We start from the raw sequence: 19,801 nt of genomic DNA, 5'->3' as shown, positions 1-19,801 counted from the left end.
TGGAGCTTTGAAATTCTCTTGGCTGAACAAATAGCCACCAAGAAAACCACTTTTAAGAGTCAAGTCTTTAACTGTAGCTCTCTCTAGTGGTTCAAACCAAGCCTCACAAAATTCTCGAAGGACTAGATTCAGATTCCAAGATGAACAAATGTTCTGCTCCTGCGGAAACAAGTTCTTAGCTCTCTGAAAGAACCGTAGAACATCCGGATGTATGGACAGAGAATACCCTTGCACCTTACCCAGGAAACAACCCAATGTCACTACCTGGACCTCAGAGTTAAAGGCCAGTCCCTTGACCAGAACCTTTCAGTAGAAAAGCCAAAATATGCGACTCTATAGCCTAAATAGGCTGAGGCTGCACTCCAACAGCAGACCAGGACTCAAAGATCCTCCAAATTCGCACAAACGTCAAGGATGTAGAAGTTCGCCTAGCCTGCAATAAGGTGGAAAAATGGCTTCAGAATATCCCCTCAATCTCAGTCATCTTCTCTCAGAAGCAAAGCTGCAAGACAGAAGTAAGTCGCCTATCCTGAAAATATTGGGCCCTGTGGAAAAGATTTGACTGATGTCTGAACCTCAGGGGCCCATCTGTGACCATGTTGTTCAAATCTGGGAAGCATGGTCAATGTGGTCACTCTGGAACTACTAGGATCACATTGTTTGGATGTTTCTCTATGCGCTGTAATCCCTTGTCCACCAGAGGCCACGGAGGGAAGACAAAGAAGAATCCCTCGAGTCCACGGCAGCATAAGAGCTCCAATTCCTTCCTTACTGTGTTCTGTTCAGCGGCCTTGGTGTTCTCTTTGGTTAGGATATCCCCATCTTCCATGAATGAGACACATCACTGCCTCAGACAGCTCCCATTCCCTGGGATCTAACTTTCTCCAACTGAGAAAATCCCATTGAACGTTGTTCACTCCAGCAATGCGAGACACTGCCAGCCTCTCCAAGTGCTGCTCTGCCCAGAGAATCAACTCCTGGGCCACTTGAGCCACTGCCTGATTCTTGGTTCCACCTTGATGGTTGATGTAGGCCACCATCATCACATTGTCTAATAGGATCCATACTGGATGACCGTATAACCTTGGTAGACAGGTAACACGAAACGCACTGCTGTTGTCTCTAACCGACTGATAGACCATAAGGCCTCCTTTTTCGACCACTGGCCCTGCGCCAACTGATCTTGCCACACTGCCCTCCATCCAGAAAAGCTTGCATTGGTGGTGACTATTACACAATTCGGAATCTCCAACTCCACACCATGCTCAAGATTGGTGCGAGTAAGCAACCACAAAAGACTGTCCCTGGCTTCCCCCTCTAATGGAAAAGGAAATTCTTCGGATAATGGATTCCAGCAGGAGAGAAGAGCCCCCTGAAGAGACTGCAAATGTATGAATGCCCAATGCATTAATTCAAATGTTGATGCCATATAAACCAGGACCTGTAAATAGTCCTAGACACTGGGTACCGAAAGCTACAACAGAAACCTATCTAACTCTGCAATTTCAGCACTCTCTCTCCGTGAGAAACACTCTCTCCGCCAATGTGTCAAACTGAGCTCCCAGATACTCCAGAGTTTGAAAGAGGACTAAATGGACTTCAAGCGCATCGGTACCTTTTGAACTGATTGTTGACAGAGGTCCTCCAATTGCATACGAATAAGCCAATCATCCAAACACGGATGCAACAACACACTCTCCTTTTGCAATGTGGCTGCCACCACCACCATCACCTTAGTGAAGGAACGCAGAGCTGTTGCTAGCCAAATGAAAGAGCTCGAAACTGAGAATGTTCCCCTAGTACCATGAATCAGGACTCTCTGGTGCTCTGGCTTGATGGCTATGTGCAGATAAGCCTCTGTCATGGCGAGAGATGCCAAGAACTCTCCTTTGCGTACAGATGCCATTTTATTTATTTATTTATTTAGGTTTTTTATATACCGGCATTCGAGACAGCAGTCACATCATGCTGGTTCACATAAAACAGGAGTGCATAATAAACTTAAACTAGAACTATGGTGCCATGACGGACCTCAAAGTTTCCATACGGAAACTGAGAACCTTGAGAGCCACATTTACCTTCTTTAAATCCAGTATCTCTTGAATTAGCTACAAAAGGGAAAAAAACAGGATGCTTAGCTTAAAATTGACCTCCGGCCACATTAAGGGGCAGATTTTCAAAGGGTTACACGCGTAAGATACGCACGTAACCCCCGAAAAGCTGCCCCTGCGCGCATCGAGCCTATCTTGCATAGGCTCGGCGGTGCGCGCAAGCCCCGGGACGCGCTTATGTCCCGGGGCTTGCAAAAGGGGGCGGGGCCTGAGCCTCCAGGCACAGCAGCCATTTGCCGCTGTGCCCAGGATCGCGGGCCGGCTGTGGGCCGGCATGCGTAACTTCTTCAACAAAGGTAAGGGGGGGGTTCTAGGTAGGGCTGGGGGGCAGGTTAGGTAGGGGAAGGGAGGGGAGGTGAAGGTGCGGGGGGGCGGAAGGAAAGTTCCTTCCGAGGCTGCTCCGATTTCGAAGCGGCCTCAGAGGGAACGGAGGCAGGCTGCGCGGCTCGGCGTGCGCAAGTTGCACAATTGTGCACCCCCTTGCGCGCGCCGACCCTGGATTTTATAACATATGCGCGCTTATAAAATCAGGCGTAGATTTGTTCGCACCGGGTTGCGAACGAATCTGCTCCCACGCGCAGGTTTTAAAATCTGCCCCTAAATATGTTCAGGGTCTGAGCCAACAGACTCAGGCCATGCCAAGGGTGTTTAGGGTCTGAGTCAACAAACTCAGCAAGTCATGTCTGTGAAAAAAGAAAAATCTGAGCAGAGTCCAAAGTGGTTCTCAATCATATGTAATTTCTCCCTCTTCTCGAGGTGAGAAAGCCAATTCCCCATCAGAATTCTCTGATGTCCCATGGTCCAGATCCCCTTGAACATTACCAGGGATAGCCTCCCTGCGGCATTTGCCCACTGTGACTAACAAATGGGAGACCTGAGCATGCTATCTCTTCATAGTAGGTTGCTTTGCCTTTGCTGGGTGCCCCTGCAGAAAAGTCTGCAGGTCCTGGAAACATTCCACTTAGGAGAAGAAGGAGGATGCATCTATACCAGAGCCTGTAGGCCCAACCGTGCTCTCTCCAACCTCTCTCTCTCTCTTGGGAAGCTTCTGCCCTCGGGAACAAGGGAGGATGAGAACTGACCTTTGCCTCACCTCCCACTCCACTCCCCTCCAGAGACACCATAGGCCGAGGGGATGTCCCAACATGGGAAAAAGCTGTAGTAGTCAAAATGCTTTGAGTATCTAAACAGCACTGACACAAATGGAGAGAGTGAAGACTGAATTGCTATCAGATGGCAAGCCTCACAGATAGCAAGGTTCTTCAAGGCACCTAGCTCTCCTGAACTTCGACTCTAGGCGGTCTCCTATACACACACCAATGCCACCCAGATGTACACGCACACCCCTCCAGGACATGTGCAAATACGTGCTCAAGACTAGGTCGTGGTCGTACACACACAAGTACATACGCAAATATGCACTCAAATACCTGCGCAAATGTGTGCTCCAGTCTAGGTTGCAGCCTTACGCGCACAAGTACCTAGGCAAATACGCGCTCAAATATCTGCGCAAATAAGTGCTCAAGTCTAGGTCGCAGACACACATGCTCAAATCTAGACTGTGGCCTTATGTGCACAGATCCTTGCGCATGCAACTGTAATGCAGTAAGAATGAATGCACCTTCAGCACATTAAGGCCTGGATCCATTCAACATCCGGCACCAAAAATCATTGAAGGCCTGAAGTGCTTCTCAACAGCTCAGGCCTCTTGACTAGCTGAGAATCCATGGAGACTGGGGCCAAGAGCCAGCATCCCCCAACGGAAGACCCAGAACCAGAGACCTGTCCTCGGTGCAAGTGCTTCTCTACACCTACGTGGGACAAGGAACTGCTGGGATAGTTGAGGATGGGATTCCCCTGCCTCTCCTGCCTGACGCTCCTAGGGAATTGAAAATGGCCGTTGTTTCCGCACTAATGGGGAAAGCCTCAGTGCTAGACACCATCACCCACAAGGCTTGTTCTACCAGTGCAGCCATGCTCAATGCAGACTAGCAAATGCCATATTGCTTTTGCCGCAGACACACGCTGTTCTTCCCCACACCCACGGCACCACCAGTACCGCAACAGCAAGCAGGGAACAGTCCCTCAGTGCCACAGAGCCATCACCCAGTCTCCTCCACAGGCAGAGAAGCTGCTAAAAAAATCCCATCATGAGTTCCCCAAGCTGCTAAGGTAACTCCCTCTGGAACCCCAATGCTGCACAAAATCTTCTAACCAGTTCAATTTTGTCTCTTTTTTTTTTACTCTGAGAACAAAATAAAGATACATAGAAACCAATACTTTCCTTTGGTGCAGAGGTTCCAGCTCCAGAAGCGCAGGCCGCATGGCAGATCGGAAGAGAGCCAGACCACTGGCTATATCCCATCTCCTTTCACCAAACTTTAGCAACCCAGCCCAGGATGAACTGTATAAAAGGGAAACTTCCCCATTCCACTGGGCTTGCAGTACAGAACTGCCAGCAGGTTCCACCACAGTTTCGTGGGGGATGAGGGATCTGGACCACCAGATGTACATCCCATGGACTTCTGGACTGAGCTATCACAAGGGCCACTAGCCCCCTGCTTGTCTGCTTCAAAACAGGGGTATTGGCCCCAAAGGACCTTCCAACCCTCTGGGAGGATCCAGAAATTGTCTTTTAATCTTTTTTTTTTTTCTCTCCAGACTGCAGTTTTAACATCATCTACTATCTGCTGGAGACAGAGAAATACTGAGGGACTGCAGGTGGCACACTAGGTTATGAACAGCATCAGTGAAACTTTCTCTGACTCCATCTATCCATTTATATACTCCTCAATGAAATTTAAGATCTGCGAACAAAGGCTTGTTGACAGTGCCATCAGTTCAAACTGCACACTTGAGTGAAGTGAGAGAGAGAGAGCGCTATCTCAGTTGCTGGACCTAAATCCTGGAATACCCTACCCGTTGAATTAAGGCTGCAAAAAGACTTTTCTGCTTTTAAGAAATGTTTGACGGCATGGCTTTTTAAACTAGCATATGTGAATAATTAATGCTTAAGTTAAGGCAGAATCTTACTTTGGCTCATAGGATGGTATTGAATCTGGAATACTGAATGAGGCTTCATTCTCATTTTATTTATTTTATCTCCCTTTTTTACTTTTTATTTGTTTTTATTTTTTAAACCTATGTATTTTTTAAGTTTGATATAATTCATTATGTATGTTATGATTTTATCCATCTGTCATTATACTCTTATTTGTTTTGTTTTGTAAACCATTGTGACTGGTCACAGAACGAGGGTACATAAATACAATAAATAAATACATAAATCTGGGGGCAGGAAGGCAAAACCCAGGAGTCTGGACTGATCTGGCTACATACAGGGAACTTTCATTATTCCATATCAGTGCTGCATTTAGCACATTGATGGGACCTGCCCTGTTTCCTGTGCTAACATCACTATAAAACATCTTTCCTATACAAAAACAGGCAAAGCTAAGCAGTTAATGAAACAAAAGGCTTATTTCACCCAGCATTAATAAGCAGTTGTTACTATTATATCATTTTAAGAGTTGTGAGCAAGTCTCTTTTGAAATAAAATGTAAAGCTGAGCTAATAGAGAAAACTCCAAACTTAAAAAACTTGAAGTTACTGACGGTCAATTCTGGTGAACTGTAGTGGAAGGATAACTTTAAGCCCAAGTAGCCTCATGAGCTACCTTATCTTGATGAGGGCATTTTGCCATTGCTGAGGGATCTATCCAGTGCCAGCAGCAGCAAAACAGGCAGTGAGATCACAGTGGCCCCCATATCCCACTCCAGGGAGGCCTTTCTGTTATTTACTGCTCCACTGCTACTGGCCGAGGATGACTGCTTGCTGCAGCAGTCCATAGCCCTCTAGAAATGAAAGTAACTCAGAATCCACCTAAGTTTACATCTTTATGCTTCAATTAGAACACACTTTCATACGTCGCCTTGAATTCTGAGCATGGTAGGAAGAGGCATTAACTCTGACCACTGCCTATCATTGAAACACTTAGGGGTGGATTTTAAAAGGTTGCGTGCAGGCGTACATGTGCGTGCGCTACCCGGCGCGTGCACATGTACACCCGATTTTATAACTTGTGCACACAAGTTATAAAATCAGGGGTCGGCATGCGCAAGGAGTGCACAATTGTGCACCTTGCATGCGCTGAGCCACACTGCCTTTCCCCGTTCCCCCCCTAACCTAACCTTCCCACCCCTTCCCCTAACCTTTCCCCCCTTAGCCATACTCTAACCCCGCCAAAATTATCTTACCTTTTGCGCCTGCTGGCAGCTTGCCGGCATGTGATCCTCTGACACAGCGGCAATGGCCGCTCTATCGGAGGCCTCTGGCCCTGCCACTGTCCCTGCCCCATCCCCGGACCGCCCCTTTTTGCAAGCCGGGCCTTTTTAAAATAGGCCCGGCGCGTGTAACCCTTTTAAAATCCGGCCCTTATTGATCAGACGTAGAATAGCCAGGCAAAAGGCATCTGCATGTATGGAATGTACACAGTTAATTCATGGGGACATGGCTGTACATTCTACATGATCACAACTTGAACGTACACCTGCTCTAAGCTCACAAATTAAAAAAAACATAAAAAAAATCTTTTCCTTACCGTCATGCTTTCTAGTAATGCCAGTGGATCTGCATCTGAGATATCAGACTCCTGATTCCCAAAATCAGGAAAAAAAAAAAAAGAAAATATGAAATGTTTCAAGCCAAAATCACAAATTTTGAAAAACATTTGTGCTTTCATTATTTAAGAGATTCTTAAGTTTACAAATAATACTCCATAGGAAAATCTACTCATATATTTATTTATTTATTTATTTTATTTATTAACTTTTATTTACCGACATTCGTGCAGCACATCATGCCGGTTTACAAAGAACTCAGGTGGGTGATACAATAAAACAATAAAACAAAAACAATGTACAAAGAATAAAACAAAAGTAAAACCATAACGATGTAACCTTGGAACAAAATACTATTCCTTACAATAAGGACACATTAACCGATCATGATCAAAAAATAAATTAAGCCGTAGGGGAATGTTGTTTCTTCTAGGGTATCCATGGGTGGTGCGGGGGGAAGTGATAAGTGATATGTGGTCATAATCCCAGAGAAGAGATGGGCAATCTAGCTACATGCTACTTGAGCAAGGCCAATTTGAGGGCACTGCTTGTGAAAGACACACACACACACACAAACAACTGGGGCCTTGCTGCATTTGCTGTCTCCACCTGGATAGGATGGCACTCTTCCCACTAATTTCTCTTTTTTCTAAAACTATTTTCAGCTGTCTGTGGTAGCTGTATCTCATGTCTATAAATATTTGTTTTATTGGGGATTTTTGCTATCACGTGCTGTATATCCATCCAAGAAAATATATTTCTTAATATGTATTTAGAAATATTTAGAGTTTAAAAAAACTACTCTCCTGAATTATGAACGACAATAAAATTAATCTGATAATTCCTCATCCTTGAAGGCTTTTCCTTGCATCTTTTCAGCAAGGTTAGTGAATTCTCTCCTGCAGCCTCTTAAGTCCATTACTCAGGAGCGAAGGTGGCCATTTTCATATATCACCTCACCTCAGCAGCTCCATCTTCTGCCTCCTGCGCTAGTTTGCTGAAGAAATCATCACCCAAGAGTGATCTGTCAAATAGAAAAAGTCTAAGACAATGCTGCTGCTGGCACACAGTGTACATGGCCTTGGGAAGATGGGGAGAGTGGATGGGGCGCATTGTTAATGTGAACAACAAAGTTTTGCATTCTTCCAAATAGAGATAAGTATCTTATAACAGGAGTGCATTCCAGTCCTTATGGGTCATAAACCAGTCAAGAAGGTCAAAACCACACAGATATTTGACTATGTGTTAAACCATGGAAGAAAGACGAGGGAAGAGATTGCTTCCACAATTTAGCAATTATGAGAGGCAACTGTCAAAAGGAAAATTGATTCTAACCTGCTAATTTTTGTTCCTGTAATACCACAGATCAGTCCAGACCAGTGGGTTGTGCATTCCTACCAGCAGATGGAGTCAGAAACAAAAACTTTGGGCACTGCTACATAACCGTGAGTGCCATCTGCAGTCCCTCAGTATTGGCCTGTACCCAAGCCCAAACAACTAACTTTATTAAAGGGCAAAGAGGACTGGAACCCAAAACACAACAGCTAACCCCTCGCCCATAACAGAGAAAAAACAAAAAACCACTAGACCACCTCGGAACTTGCTCCCTCAAGAGCATCTGTGATAGAACCAAATTGTTTCTTCATGAAAATATCACTTCTCAAGGTAGTCTTTCGGAATCTGAAAAGGGGGTGGGCCTCTGGTCTGATCTGTGGTATTACAGGAACGAAAATTAGCAGGTAAGAACCAATTTTCCTTTCCTGAACATACCCAGATCAGTCCAGAACAGTGGGATGTACCCAAGCCACACTACACTGGGCGGGAACCCATAAGATCCGCTCATAGAACACTCTCATCAAAAGATGATTCATCGTGCGCCCTAACATCCAAACGATAATGCTTGGTGAAAGTGTGAAGGGAGGACCAAACCACCGCTCTGCAGATTTCCTGCGGTGACAGAAGCTGACACTCAGCTCAGGAGGTAGCCTGGGCCCTAGTGGATTGAGCTCTCAGACCCACGGGCACCTGACGCCCTTGGGCAACATAGGCCAAAGAGATAGCCTCCTTAATCCAGCGCGAAATCGTCGCCTTGGAAGCCTTGTCACCCTTCTTAGGACCCCCGAACAAGACAAACAGATGGTCTGACCGTTGGAAGTCATTGGTAACCTCCAAATAGCGCAAAAGAGCGTGACAAACATCCAAAAGATGAAGCTCCTTTTCCAGAGGGGAATCCCTGGACCACTGTGGAAATCCTGGCAGATCCACTGCCTGTTTGACATGAAAGGGAGACACCACCTGGGAACAAAAGAAGGGACCGTGTGCAGTGAAACTCTATCATCATAAATCCTAAGGAAGGGATCCCGACACGACAAAGCCTGTAACTCTGAAATCCGTCGTGCAGAACAAATAGCTACCAGGAAAATGGTCTTCAAGGTCAAATCCTTAATTGGAGCCCTGCGTAAAGGCTCAAAGGGGGCTCCACAAAGCACCCGAAGCACCAGGTTCAAACTCCAATCTGGACATAATGGACGTACGGGAGGACGTAAATGTTTGACTCCTTTGAGGAACCAGAACTGCCCCTTAAGGCACCTAAGGCTGCTACCTGAACCCGAAGGGAGTTGAAAGCCAAAACCTTAGCCAAGCACTGTTGAAGGAAGTCCAACACTTGGGGAATCTCTGTTGACAAAGGATCCAAGAAGCACTGGTAGCACCATGTCTCAAACAACTTCAGACCCTAACATAGACCATAGAAGTAGACGGTCGATGCACCTGAAGAAGAGTGGAAATAACCTGCTCTGAATATCCCCCTCAATTGCAATCGTTGCCTCTCAAAAGCCAAGCCGCGAGAGAGAAGTGATCCTCCTCCTGATCCGAAAATATGGTCCCCTGACGGAGTAGATGCGGGAGATGAGCCAGTTGTAGGGAGCCTTCCAGAGCTATTCGCACCAGGTCTGCGAACCATGGACGACGCGGCCACTCTGGAGCCACCAGTACTATGCTGCATGGATGTCATTCTATGTGTTGGAGAAGCCGACCGATGAGAGGCCAAGTGGGGAAGGCGTAGAGAAGAATGCCCGTGGGCCATGGACACACTAGGGCATCTAAGCCTACCAAGCCTATCTCTCGACGACTGAAAAAGCGATTGTCTTCGCATTGGCCCGAGTTGCCATGAGATCCAACTGAGGCACGCCCCACCTGGCGCAAATGAGGTTCCAAGCTTCGGGAGCTAACTCCCACTCCCCCAGATTGAGCTGTTGCCTGCTAAGGAAGTCCACCTGAACATTTTCCACTCCTGCGACATGCGATGTGGTGATTCCTTTGAGATTGTGTTCCACCCAAGCGAACAACAGCCTTGCTTTGAGCACCACCGCAAGACTCCGTGTCCCGCCTTACCGGTTGATGTAAGCTACTGTCGTCGCATTGTCTGAGAACACTGGAACCATTCTGTTCAGGACCAGAGGCAGAAATGCTCTCAGGGCCAGTCGGACAGCCCTTGTCTTGAGGCAGTTCATGGACCAGAAGCTTTCCGTTGGGGACCAAAGACCTTAAGTGGATTTGTTTAGGCACACTGCTCCCCAGCCCGACAGACTAGCATCTGTGGAGATAACCACCCAATTCGGCGGATCCAAATCCACTCCCTGTACCAGGTTGCTGCATAAAAGCAACATGACAGACTGACTCTGGACTCTGGAAGCAGAGGCAACGGTACATGGAACTGTTTCGACACCGGGTTCCACCTCGATAACAGTGCATGCTGCAACAGACGCAAATGAGCGAACGCCCACGGGACCAAATCCAAGGTGGAGGCCATGGATCCCAGGACTTGTAAGTGATGCCAAACCGTCGAGTCTTCCTCTGAAGGAGGGCCTTGACCTGGTGTTGCAACTTCGTTACACGGTCCAATGCCAGAGAAGCCTTGCCTTGGCAGGTATCGAAGAGCGCTCCCAAGTAAACCAGCGACTGCGTGGTCTCCAAGTGACTTTTCTGGACATTTATGACCCAGCCGAGCGACTGCAAGGTGAGCATCACACTCTGGACCGATCTTACGCAGTCCTCCTGTGACTTCGCTTGAATCAGCCAGTCATCCAGATACAGGTGAACTAGGACTCTCTACTTGCGCAGGAACGCCACCACGACCTTGGTGAAGGTACATGGGGCTGTCGCCAGGCCGAAAGGAAGAGTTTGAAACTGAAAATGTTGACCCAGCACTTTGAATCGAAGGAACCACTGGTAATCCTGGTGAATCGGGATGTGGAGATAGGCCTCGGTGAGGTCTAAGGATGTGAGAAACTCCCCTTTGCGAACCGCAGCCACCACAGTCCTCAAGGTCTCCATACGAAAACGTGGTCTCGCAGACATTGGTTCACCTTCTACAAATCCAGAATGGGATGAAAGGTGCCCTCTTTCTTGGGAACCACAAAGTACACCGAATACCGTCCCTTGCCCTGTTCCGCAAGGGGGACCAGAACAACAGCCTGGAGATCGAGAAGCCGTTGTAGGGTCCCCTGTACTGCCTCTCGCATGGCTCGTGAGGCAACGCGAGACTCCACAAAGGCCTCCCCGCACCAGATGCGAAAACCTGAGAGCGTAACCATCCCGGACCACTTCCAAGACCCATCGGTCCAAGATAATCTTTTCCCCCTCCGCGTAGAAGCTCGACAATCTGCCTCCGACAGCTTCTATGACGGAATGGGTGCCTCTGGCTTCACTGGGAGGGTTTTCCACATCCAGCACCCTTGACTCTCTACCTGGTGCCGACCTCCACGAAAGGACTGCTGATGCCCTGAGACCAGCCTGGGCCCGAAGGAGCTGAAGACCTACCAGTGCGAAATCTGCGAGAATCCCGAAAACGAGCTTGAGGGGGAAAAACCTTCCCAGAAGGTTTCCTATCCTCCGGAAGTTGGTTGCCTTTGGACTCCCCCAGTAATTTTACCAGTTGGTCCAGATCCTCCCCGAAGAGAAGCTTGCCCTTAAAGGGGAGGTTACAGAGTTGAGACTTGGAAGACAAATCTGCTGACAAATTCCACAACCAGAGGAGTCTATGAGCCATGACAGTGGACACCATATTACGTGCCGAGGTCCGAACCAAGTCATACAACGCGTCTGCAACATAGGCAACACCTGACTCCCATCGTGCAGCTTGTAAGGGCCCCACGCTGTCGGCACTCAGAGCTGCAGACGCCTCCTGGACCCAACAAAGACAGGCTCTCTGCATGAGACTGGCACAAATCGCTGTCCTGAGACTCAGCACAGAGACCTCGAAAACTCGCTTAAGATGTATCTTCAGCTTGCGATCCTGTATGTCCTTCAGCGCAGCGGCCCCGGCCACAGGAATGGTGGTCTTCTTTGTCACGGCAGACACCGTTGCGTCCACCTTTGGAACATTCAGAAGATCCAAAACATCTTGCGACAGGGGGTAAAGTTTCACCATGGCTCTACCCACTTTCAAACTAGCATCTGGCGAGTCCCACTCCCGGGTCACCAACTTGCGGACCTTCTTAGGCAATGGGAATGAAGTCGTCGGTCCCCGAATCCCATCCAGGACCAGGTTAACACCTTCGCTGTCAGACTCTTCCTGCGAAACCTTGATCCCCAGGACCTCCAAGATCTGGGGAATGAGAGGCCGGAGTTCCTCCTGCTTAAATAAGCGCACCACACTGGGATCATCACCCTCCGAGAGTGGGAGGTTGTCTGGGTCCGGGTCGTACTGGTTCACATCACCCATATCATGGGTGAGTCCCGGATCCTGATCTACTCCGGAGCCCGAGGGATCCCCGACTCGCGCCCCCCATCAAGCCCCTGAAGGTTGTTGGAGGGCCGTGGATACCCGCTTAGGTGGAGGCTCTGCCAAAACGTCCAGTCATGCTGCTCTCTTCAGGATCACCTGATTCCTAGCCAGGAACGCCTGGTGCAACAACAGCACAAACTCGGGACAGAACTCCCCAACATTGGCACCCCCCTCAGCAGGAGGGCCCGGTAGCCCAGGGTCATCCCCAAAAGTGGAAATATGCTCCACCAGGGATAGAATGGGAGGGGCATCCTCCTCCCATGACACCTGCCATGAGTCACCCTCCCCTGCTGAGGAGGACAGCGGCCCGGAGGAACGGAGCCCTAGTCTGCCTGATGTCTCCCCCGAGGAAGTTCCCTCCTGCCCTGTGGAGCAGGCAGAACAGAGGGAACTAGCGTCTAGGGCCTACTTTGGCATGCCACACGAGCGGCAGGTCCCCAATTTGGGTCGGGGTGCCATACACAGAACCGAGGAACCATGCGGTTGGCAGAAAAAAAACAAGCCGGGAAACCTTTGCGTGGTTGGGGGAGCTAAAAATAGCAAACTCTCTGCAGGCGCAAAAACGGCTCAGTGGAGAACTGCCGGCATGAAAAAATGTGGCCTAGCATGCGAGCAAAGGCCTCCCCCCCCCCCCCCCCCAGACCTACCCGGAGTCCCGGGCCATCGTTGAGACCCGTGGGGTCGAGCTCCCCACTCCAATTGGCCTGCCGACAAAACGGCACGGCCTGTCCCCAGAACAAACTCCTCCTACCTTGAAAAGGATCAGTTTCTTTTTCTTTTCAGAAACTGAGGCCTGAGGCAAGGAGTGAGGGGAGCCTCCTCAGTGGTCGAGGGAACCAGGAGCCCCTGGCTATCGAAGCCACTGGACCGTTGCGGGCGAGACTCAGGCAGGGGTGTCCATCCCCCCGGTCGCCCGGCTTCAACTGAGGGATGGCCCATGAAGGTTCCTAACACCTCAGGAAGCGAGCCAGCTAACTACTAACTAGCCTAACCTAGGAAAAATCTTTCCCTAATACTTTTTTTTTTTTTTTTTTAACTAACAGATTGCAGGCCTGCATCTCTACCATCTGCTGGAGTCAGAGAAATAATGGCCAATACTGAGGGACTTCAGGGGGCACTCTCGGTTATGTAGCAGTGCCCAAAGTTTTTGTTCTCTGACTCCATCTGCTGATAGGAATGCACACCCACTGGTCTGGACTGATCTGGGTATGTTCAGGAACGCATTTGTGAGGGTAAAGCAGTGCATTGCCCACATAACTGGCACCTTTGAATATTGTCTCACCTGTGTGCACCTTTGTTTATGTGCACACATCAAATTTGTGTACAAATGTGCATGCACATCAGGACAGGCATCGGAGGGGTAGTTGGGATTTACGCACATACTTTTAACTTTTAAAAAATACATGTGCGGAAATTTCGCCAGAAAACAGTACCCACGCAAATAGTATGTGCAAGTACTTTTTTCCGAGTCAGTTTTTCAAAAGGAAAAATTTCTCATGCAAAACTGATATAAAGTCCATGAATAAATAATACCTGCAGACTTTATATCTCCCCACAGTTTGAAAGTTTACTATGGTGGCTTCTATGCCAGTGAGCTTGGCACCATCCATTTCCATAACCACATGAACAAACTCTGCAAATTTACACAGAGACAGATACTGAAAAAAAAAAAAAAAGAAAGCTGAGCACCTATATTTAGGGAACTAAATTAGGTCCCTAAATTTACTAAAAATAGGCACCCAACTTTGAGCACCTTAAACCGAAGCACCTACATTTTAGGGCTGCTATACATTCACCTAACTTAGTCATCAAGTACCAGAAATCATTGCCAGGTGCCTAACTTTGCTCCCCTGACCCGTCCCCTGGCCCAACCCATTTTTCAGGCATCTAGTTTAAAAAAAAAAAGTACCTAAATTTAGACATTCTGAGAATATTTTCAATCTACCAGACTTAGAAGCCTAGATCTTTTGCCTGTTTCACTGTATTCTTTTTTAATTAAATAACTGCTCCATGACTTCATAAGACAAAACACTAACAAATTATCAGGCCGATACAGTACAGTGCGCTCCGGTGGAGCGCACTGTTAACCCGCGTTTGGATGCGGTTTTCGATGCGCTAGCTTTACCCCTTATTTAGTAAGGGGTAACAGCGCGTCAAAAACGCGCATCCAACCCCCCCAAAACTAATAGCGCCCGCAACATGCAAATGCATGTTGATGGCCCTATTAGTTATTCCCGCGCGATTCAGTAAGTAAAATGTGCAGCCAAGCTGCACATTTTACTTTCAGAAATTAGCGCCTACCCAAAGGTAGGCGTTAATTTCTGAACCTCTGACTTAATATCATGGCGATATTAAGTCGGAGGTTTCAAAAGTTAAACATTAATTAAAAATTTAAATATAAAAATGTATGATTAAGTAGATCTGACCATCTATACAACCATCAATGATATGAAAAGACTCAGCAATTGGAAGTCATGTTAACTGATTTAGTGTTAGTACGTTTGCTCTTACTTCTTGCTGGTGCTTGGGGTCATACCCTTTGGTCTCCCTAGAGCTACTTCTGATGGCAGGGATGATTTGCTGGATTTAACCGGGATCTCATCTTGAAATAAGAGAAAACAGAAAATTAGCTTTTTGTTATACTACAGAGATAGGAAGGGCTGTGGATATACAGATATGGAACAGCAGCCTTAGTACTTAAGACTAGACCTCTCCATGTGTGTGTATGTGTCTTTTTGTGTGTGGTGTCCTATCCACATCAAATTTTCAGGACATGTTAAGGTGGGATATGAGGATTTAGAGAGGTGTTCGGAGATTATCCATGTATAAGTACTTTCTGTGGATGTATGTGCATGTCCCAGAAAGAAGGCCCAATTAGCTCTGGATGGATTATAAGAACACAAGAAATACTAAGATGAGTCAACACGAAGTCCATCAAGTCCAGCATCCTGTCTCAGACAGTGGCCAATCCTGGCAGTTTTCATAAAATAGATCCATTTCTTAGCATATAGTCAGATGAATCCAGAACCAGTGGCTTATGCACCTCTATCAGCAGATGGAGATGGACCAAAGTTGACATCACAGTATATATAATCCTGCAGTGACAGCAGCCTGCCAGTATTCTCCATCTCTAGTAGATGGTGGACATATATCTCCCTACTGGGGATTGCTTCAAGTTTTAGAAGGAGAAATAAAAGGAAATTGAATTTGTCCCACTCTCCTGCGGTGATACCAAATGGTCTCTCCCCCGGCTGAGAATTCCTGAGGTGATTTCCATGGTCCCTCAGATGAGTGCATTGGTGTGGTAGCTGGTTTTCTCAGCTGGCGTGGACTTAGCTGTTAAAACAGCTGAAGGGCAGCGGGTGCAGGAAGTCTAGCGTGGCAGTGACAGTATATGCCCTCTCTCCCCACAGCTGGAGACGTCTCTGTACTCAGCCGAAAAGGCTGAGCTCAGGTAAGGCTTAAACTCCCCCCCCCCTCAAATAAAAACCCCAGAGAGACAGAGAGAGTAGAAGGGTTGTTTGTAAGGCTTCCCCCTTCCTCCAGTCTCCATGCTTGGTGCGCTATTCCGATGTTCATTCCCATGCCTGAGGGAGGTTAAGGGACATTCTATAGCCTGGCGGGTTGAGCAGCCCATATGGGCTAGGTCCCACTGTTAGCCTTTTCTCTGTGTGCCACGAGGTAAGCCGTGGCGGCGTTTTCGCACACCTGTGCGTTAAGCTGTCCTCTTCAGGACCGCTGCGTGCAAGCGCGTCTGACTGTGCATCCAGGTTGTGGTAGCTTAGTCAGATGCCTGCTTGGGCGTCCAGGTGATAGCGGCTTCCATGTTAAACATGTGCTTGCCTGTGTGCAGTTTTGAGCCGCACTGGTTGTGCGCTTAAGTTTGGAAGGGCAGAAGTGCGCCTAGCTTTGCAACGCCTAAATTTTGGATGCATATGTTTTACAGCGTGAATTCAGCTGGACGCACACCTTCAGGCACCTGTTAAGCGTACTGTTACACTGATGTCACCTGTGGCTAACAAACCTAAATGCCTTTCCCTCTGTGCTACCTGTCATATTAGGGCAGCTCAGCCTTAGGTGCCCTCTTAATTTGTGCCAGCGCTGCTTAGAGGCGCAGGGAGAATCATCTTCCTCTGATTTTACTAAGCCTGGTTCTTCCCAGTCTGATGACAGTCTGGGTAAAGACATGACCTTGGAACTCCCTTAACTGGTTCGTCAGTGGGGGAAAGTAGCTCAGTGGGCACAGTACAGGTACCTTCTGGTTTTGGCATGGATCCTTCTGCCTTTTCTTGGGTAGAATTTTTTCAAGGATTGCAATCCTTTCCTCAGGTGCAGTCCTTAGCCCCGTCCAATCCTGCCAGGTCAGAGTCACAGGTGGTGAACTCTCACTCGCCTGGTACTACTGTTAAGTGCCGAAGTACACCTAGATCGGCAGCTGGTCCTCGCGATAGGAATCCAGATGGCACGAGTGAGACTGATCCTGACTCTCTGGCGGATGGAAAAATTCCTCTGGGACTGGAATTGTATAGGACTATGTTGTGGTTCTTTCAAAGAGATGAGCTACCAGCTCTGATTTCCCAGACATTAAAGATGCTGGGAGTACCTGGGGCAGATTCCATGTCTAAGCCAAAGTAAAATGCCAATTTGGTTTCTTTGTGTAAAGCCTCTTATTTTTTTTTCCCTATTATAGAGGCCATTCAAGAATTGAATGATCTTGAGTGGAGCACCCCGGAGGCTAATTTCATTGGAGGTCGTGTTTTGGAAGGCCTGAACCCCCTGGATTCAGTGGTGAGAGAACGTTTTGAGTTTTCTGAAAGTAGATGCGCTTGCCTGTGCTGTTTCCAAGCGGACGACTATCTCAGTGGAGGGAGGAGCGGCCTTGAAGGATGTGCACGATAGAAGGATTGAGGCCTTCCTTAAGCAAGCATTTGAAGCAGTGGCAATGACCTTGCAGATAGTTTCTCTTTGTTCCTTGGAGGCTTGCTCTTGTTTACTTCTCTCTCAGGAGGTCAATGAATCTGGAGTGAATTCCAGAGCAGTTGCCAGCAGCTGCCTTTCTGGCCGATGCAGGCTGTGATTTGGTCTGCACTTCAGCCGTCATTTGCGGGCGACTCATTTTTGCATAGAAACATTGCGCTCAATAATAATGGCCGTGCAATCGGAGGAATTTATGACTTCCTTAGACCTGTCCAAGGCATACCTGCATATTCTGACTAGAGCACCATTTTCTGCGATTCACGGTTTTGGGACGCCATTATCAGTTTTGGGCGCTGCCTTTTGGTCTGGCCACCACACATAGAACTTTTTCCAAGTTCATGGTGGTGGTGGCAGCAAAGTTAAGAAAGGATGGGATCCTGGTACACCCATATTTGGATGACTGGCTGCTTCGGGCCAAGTCTCTGGAAGAAAGTTGTCTAGTGTCCTGCAAGGTGACTTCCCTCTTTCAGGAGCTTGGCTGGGTGGTGAACCTGGCCAAGAACAGTCTTCAGCCTTCTCAGACACTAAAGTATATCTGTGTTCAGTTTGACATGAAACAGAGCAGGGTTTCCTACTGGAAGCTTGTATTCAGAAGTTGATGATGCATGTGTGTCTGTTGTTGAATGCTATATGCCACATAGTGTGGTCCTATCTGTAGGTGATGGTGGCAACCCTGGAAGTGATGCCGTGGGCAAGGGTGCATATGCGTCCTCTTCAGCACTCCCTGCTGTCTCATTGGAGCCCAGTCTCAGGACTATTCGATTCAGCTCCACCTGCCGATAGAGGACTGCTCTCAACTACAGTGGTGGTAACAAGCGGATCATCTAAAAAAGAGAGTTTCCCTAAAATCACCAGACTGGTTATGCTCACGATAGATGCGAATCTCCAGGGTTGAGGAACTCACTGTCAGGAAGTGATAGCACAAGGGCGCTGGAGTGCAGAAGAGTATCTCTGGAACATCAATCGGTTGGAAGTCCGGACGGTCTGGTTGGTGTGTTTGCAGTTCAGCAGCAGATTGCAGGGTTGAGAGATCCGGATAATGTCAGACAATGCAACAACAGTGGCTTACATCAATCGGCAGGGAGGAACAAAGAGCCAGCTAGTGTTTGCAGGAGATAGATCAATTTATGGAATGGGTGGAAGTGCATCTTCAGGAGTTCTCGGCCTCGCACATTGCAGGAAGAGATAATGTGAGAGCAAACTTTCCCAGCAGGGAGAGTCTGGACCCAGAAGACTGGGTATTGCCAGACGAGGTGTTTCGGATGATAATGGATTGCTGGGGCCTTCCGTTTCTAGACCTGCTGGCGACTTCGCGCAATGCAAAAGAGGGATGGTGTTTCTAGTGGCACCAGATTGGCTCAGGAGACCATGGCATGCGGATCTGTGAAGGCTCCTGGTAGACTCCCCCGATCCAGTTTCTGGTGCACGGGGATCTGTTGCAGTAGGGACCTGCTCTTCATGAAGATCCAATTCAATTTTGTCTTACAGTATGGCCCTTGAGATGACTCACTTGCTGAAGCATGGATATTCTACTGTGGTGAATGCCACCTTGTTACGAGCGAGAAGGTTCCCCACTTCCTTAGCCTATGTGCGGGTTTGGTGAGTATTTGAGGCTTGGTGTGAAGATCAAGGTGTTCTTCTTTGTTCGATTAAGTTCCCACTCATTTTGGAATTTTTGCAAGATGGACTGAGTAAAGGGTTGGCCCTTAATTCCTTAAAGGTACAATTAACAGCTCTTACCTGTTTCAGGAGTCAGGTGAATGGTGGTCCCTTGTTAGCTCATCCAGATGTGGTCCGTTTCTTGAAAGGAGTGAAACATTTGTCCTCCCTTGTGGTTACTGGTGCCCTTGTGGAGTCTTAATATGGTTTTGAATTTCTTAGTGGGCCCTATGTTGATGCGTAACCTTTTCTTTTGGTTACTAACCTTGAAAACAGTATTTCTATTGGCGATTGTTCTGCGTTTCGAAATTCTGAGCTACAGGCCTTGTCTTTCCATGAACCATTCCGCCAAGTGACTCCAGGGGCGATACATCCAAAAGTGGTCTCAAATTTTCACTTGAATCAGTCCATTTTCCTGCTGTCTCTGGATAGGGAAAGAGATGCAGAGGAATATCACCTGTTGCGAGATCCTTGGATGTCGAGACATATCATGAGGTATCTGGAGATTTCTAAACCTTTACAGAAGACAGATCGCCTGTTTGTCCTTCACGGTGGTAGTAAACAGGGCAAGCCGGTTTCGCAATCTACAATAGCTCGCTAGATTAAAGAGGTGGTCACGGCCGCATATGTGGATGCTGAATGAGAAA

General features: G+C 47.8%; 1 protein-coding gene across 1 annotated transcript in view; it reads right to left on the bottom strand.

The window, feature by feature from the left end:
* Positions 1-19,801, bottom strand: part of FBF1 (Fas binding factor 1) — a 183,281-nt gene that overhangs the window by 138,644 nt on the left and 24,836 nt on the right. Inside the window, exons 4-6 of the mRNA XM_029600467.1 lie at positions 15,030-15,120; positions 7,691-7,754; positions 6,712-6,762 (exon numbers count right to left, since the gene is read on the bottom strand). Coding sequence (XP_029456327.1) covers positions 6,712-6,762; positions 7,691-7,754; positions 15,030-15,120 — 206 coding nt within the window. The remainder of the gene's footprint in view (positions 1-6,711; positions 6,763-7,690; positions 7,755-15,029; positions 15,121-19,801) is intronic.

The sequence above is a fragment of the Rhinatrema bivittatum genome, chromosome 4 (genome assembly GCF_901001135.1).
Source record: "Rhinatrema bivittatum chromosome 4, aRhiBiv1.1, whole genome shotgun sequence".
Lineage (NCBI taxonomy): Eukaryota > Metazoa > Chordata > Amphibia > Gymnophiona > Rhinatrematidae > Rhinatrema > Rhinatrema bivittatum.
Note: the sequence above shows the minus strand (reverse complement) of the source record. Positions and strands in the feature narration are given on the sequence as shown.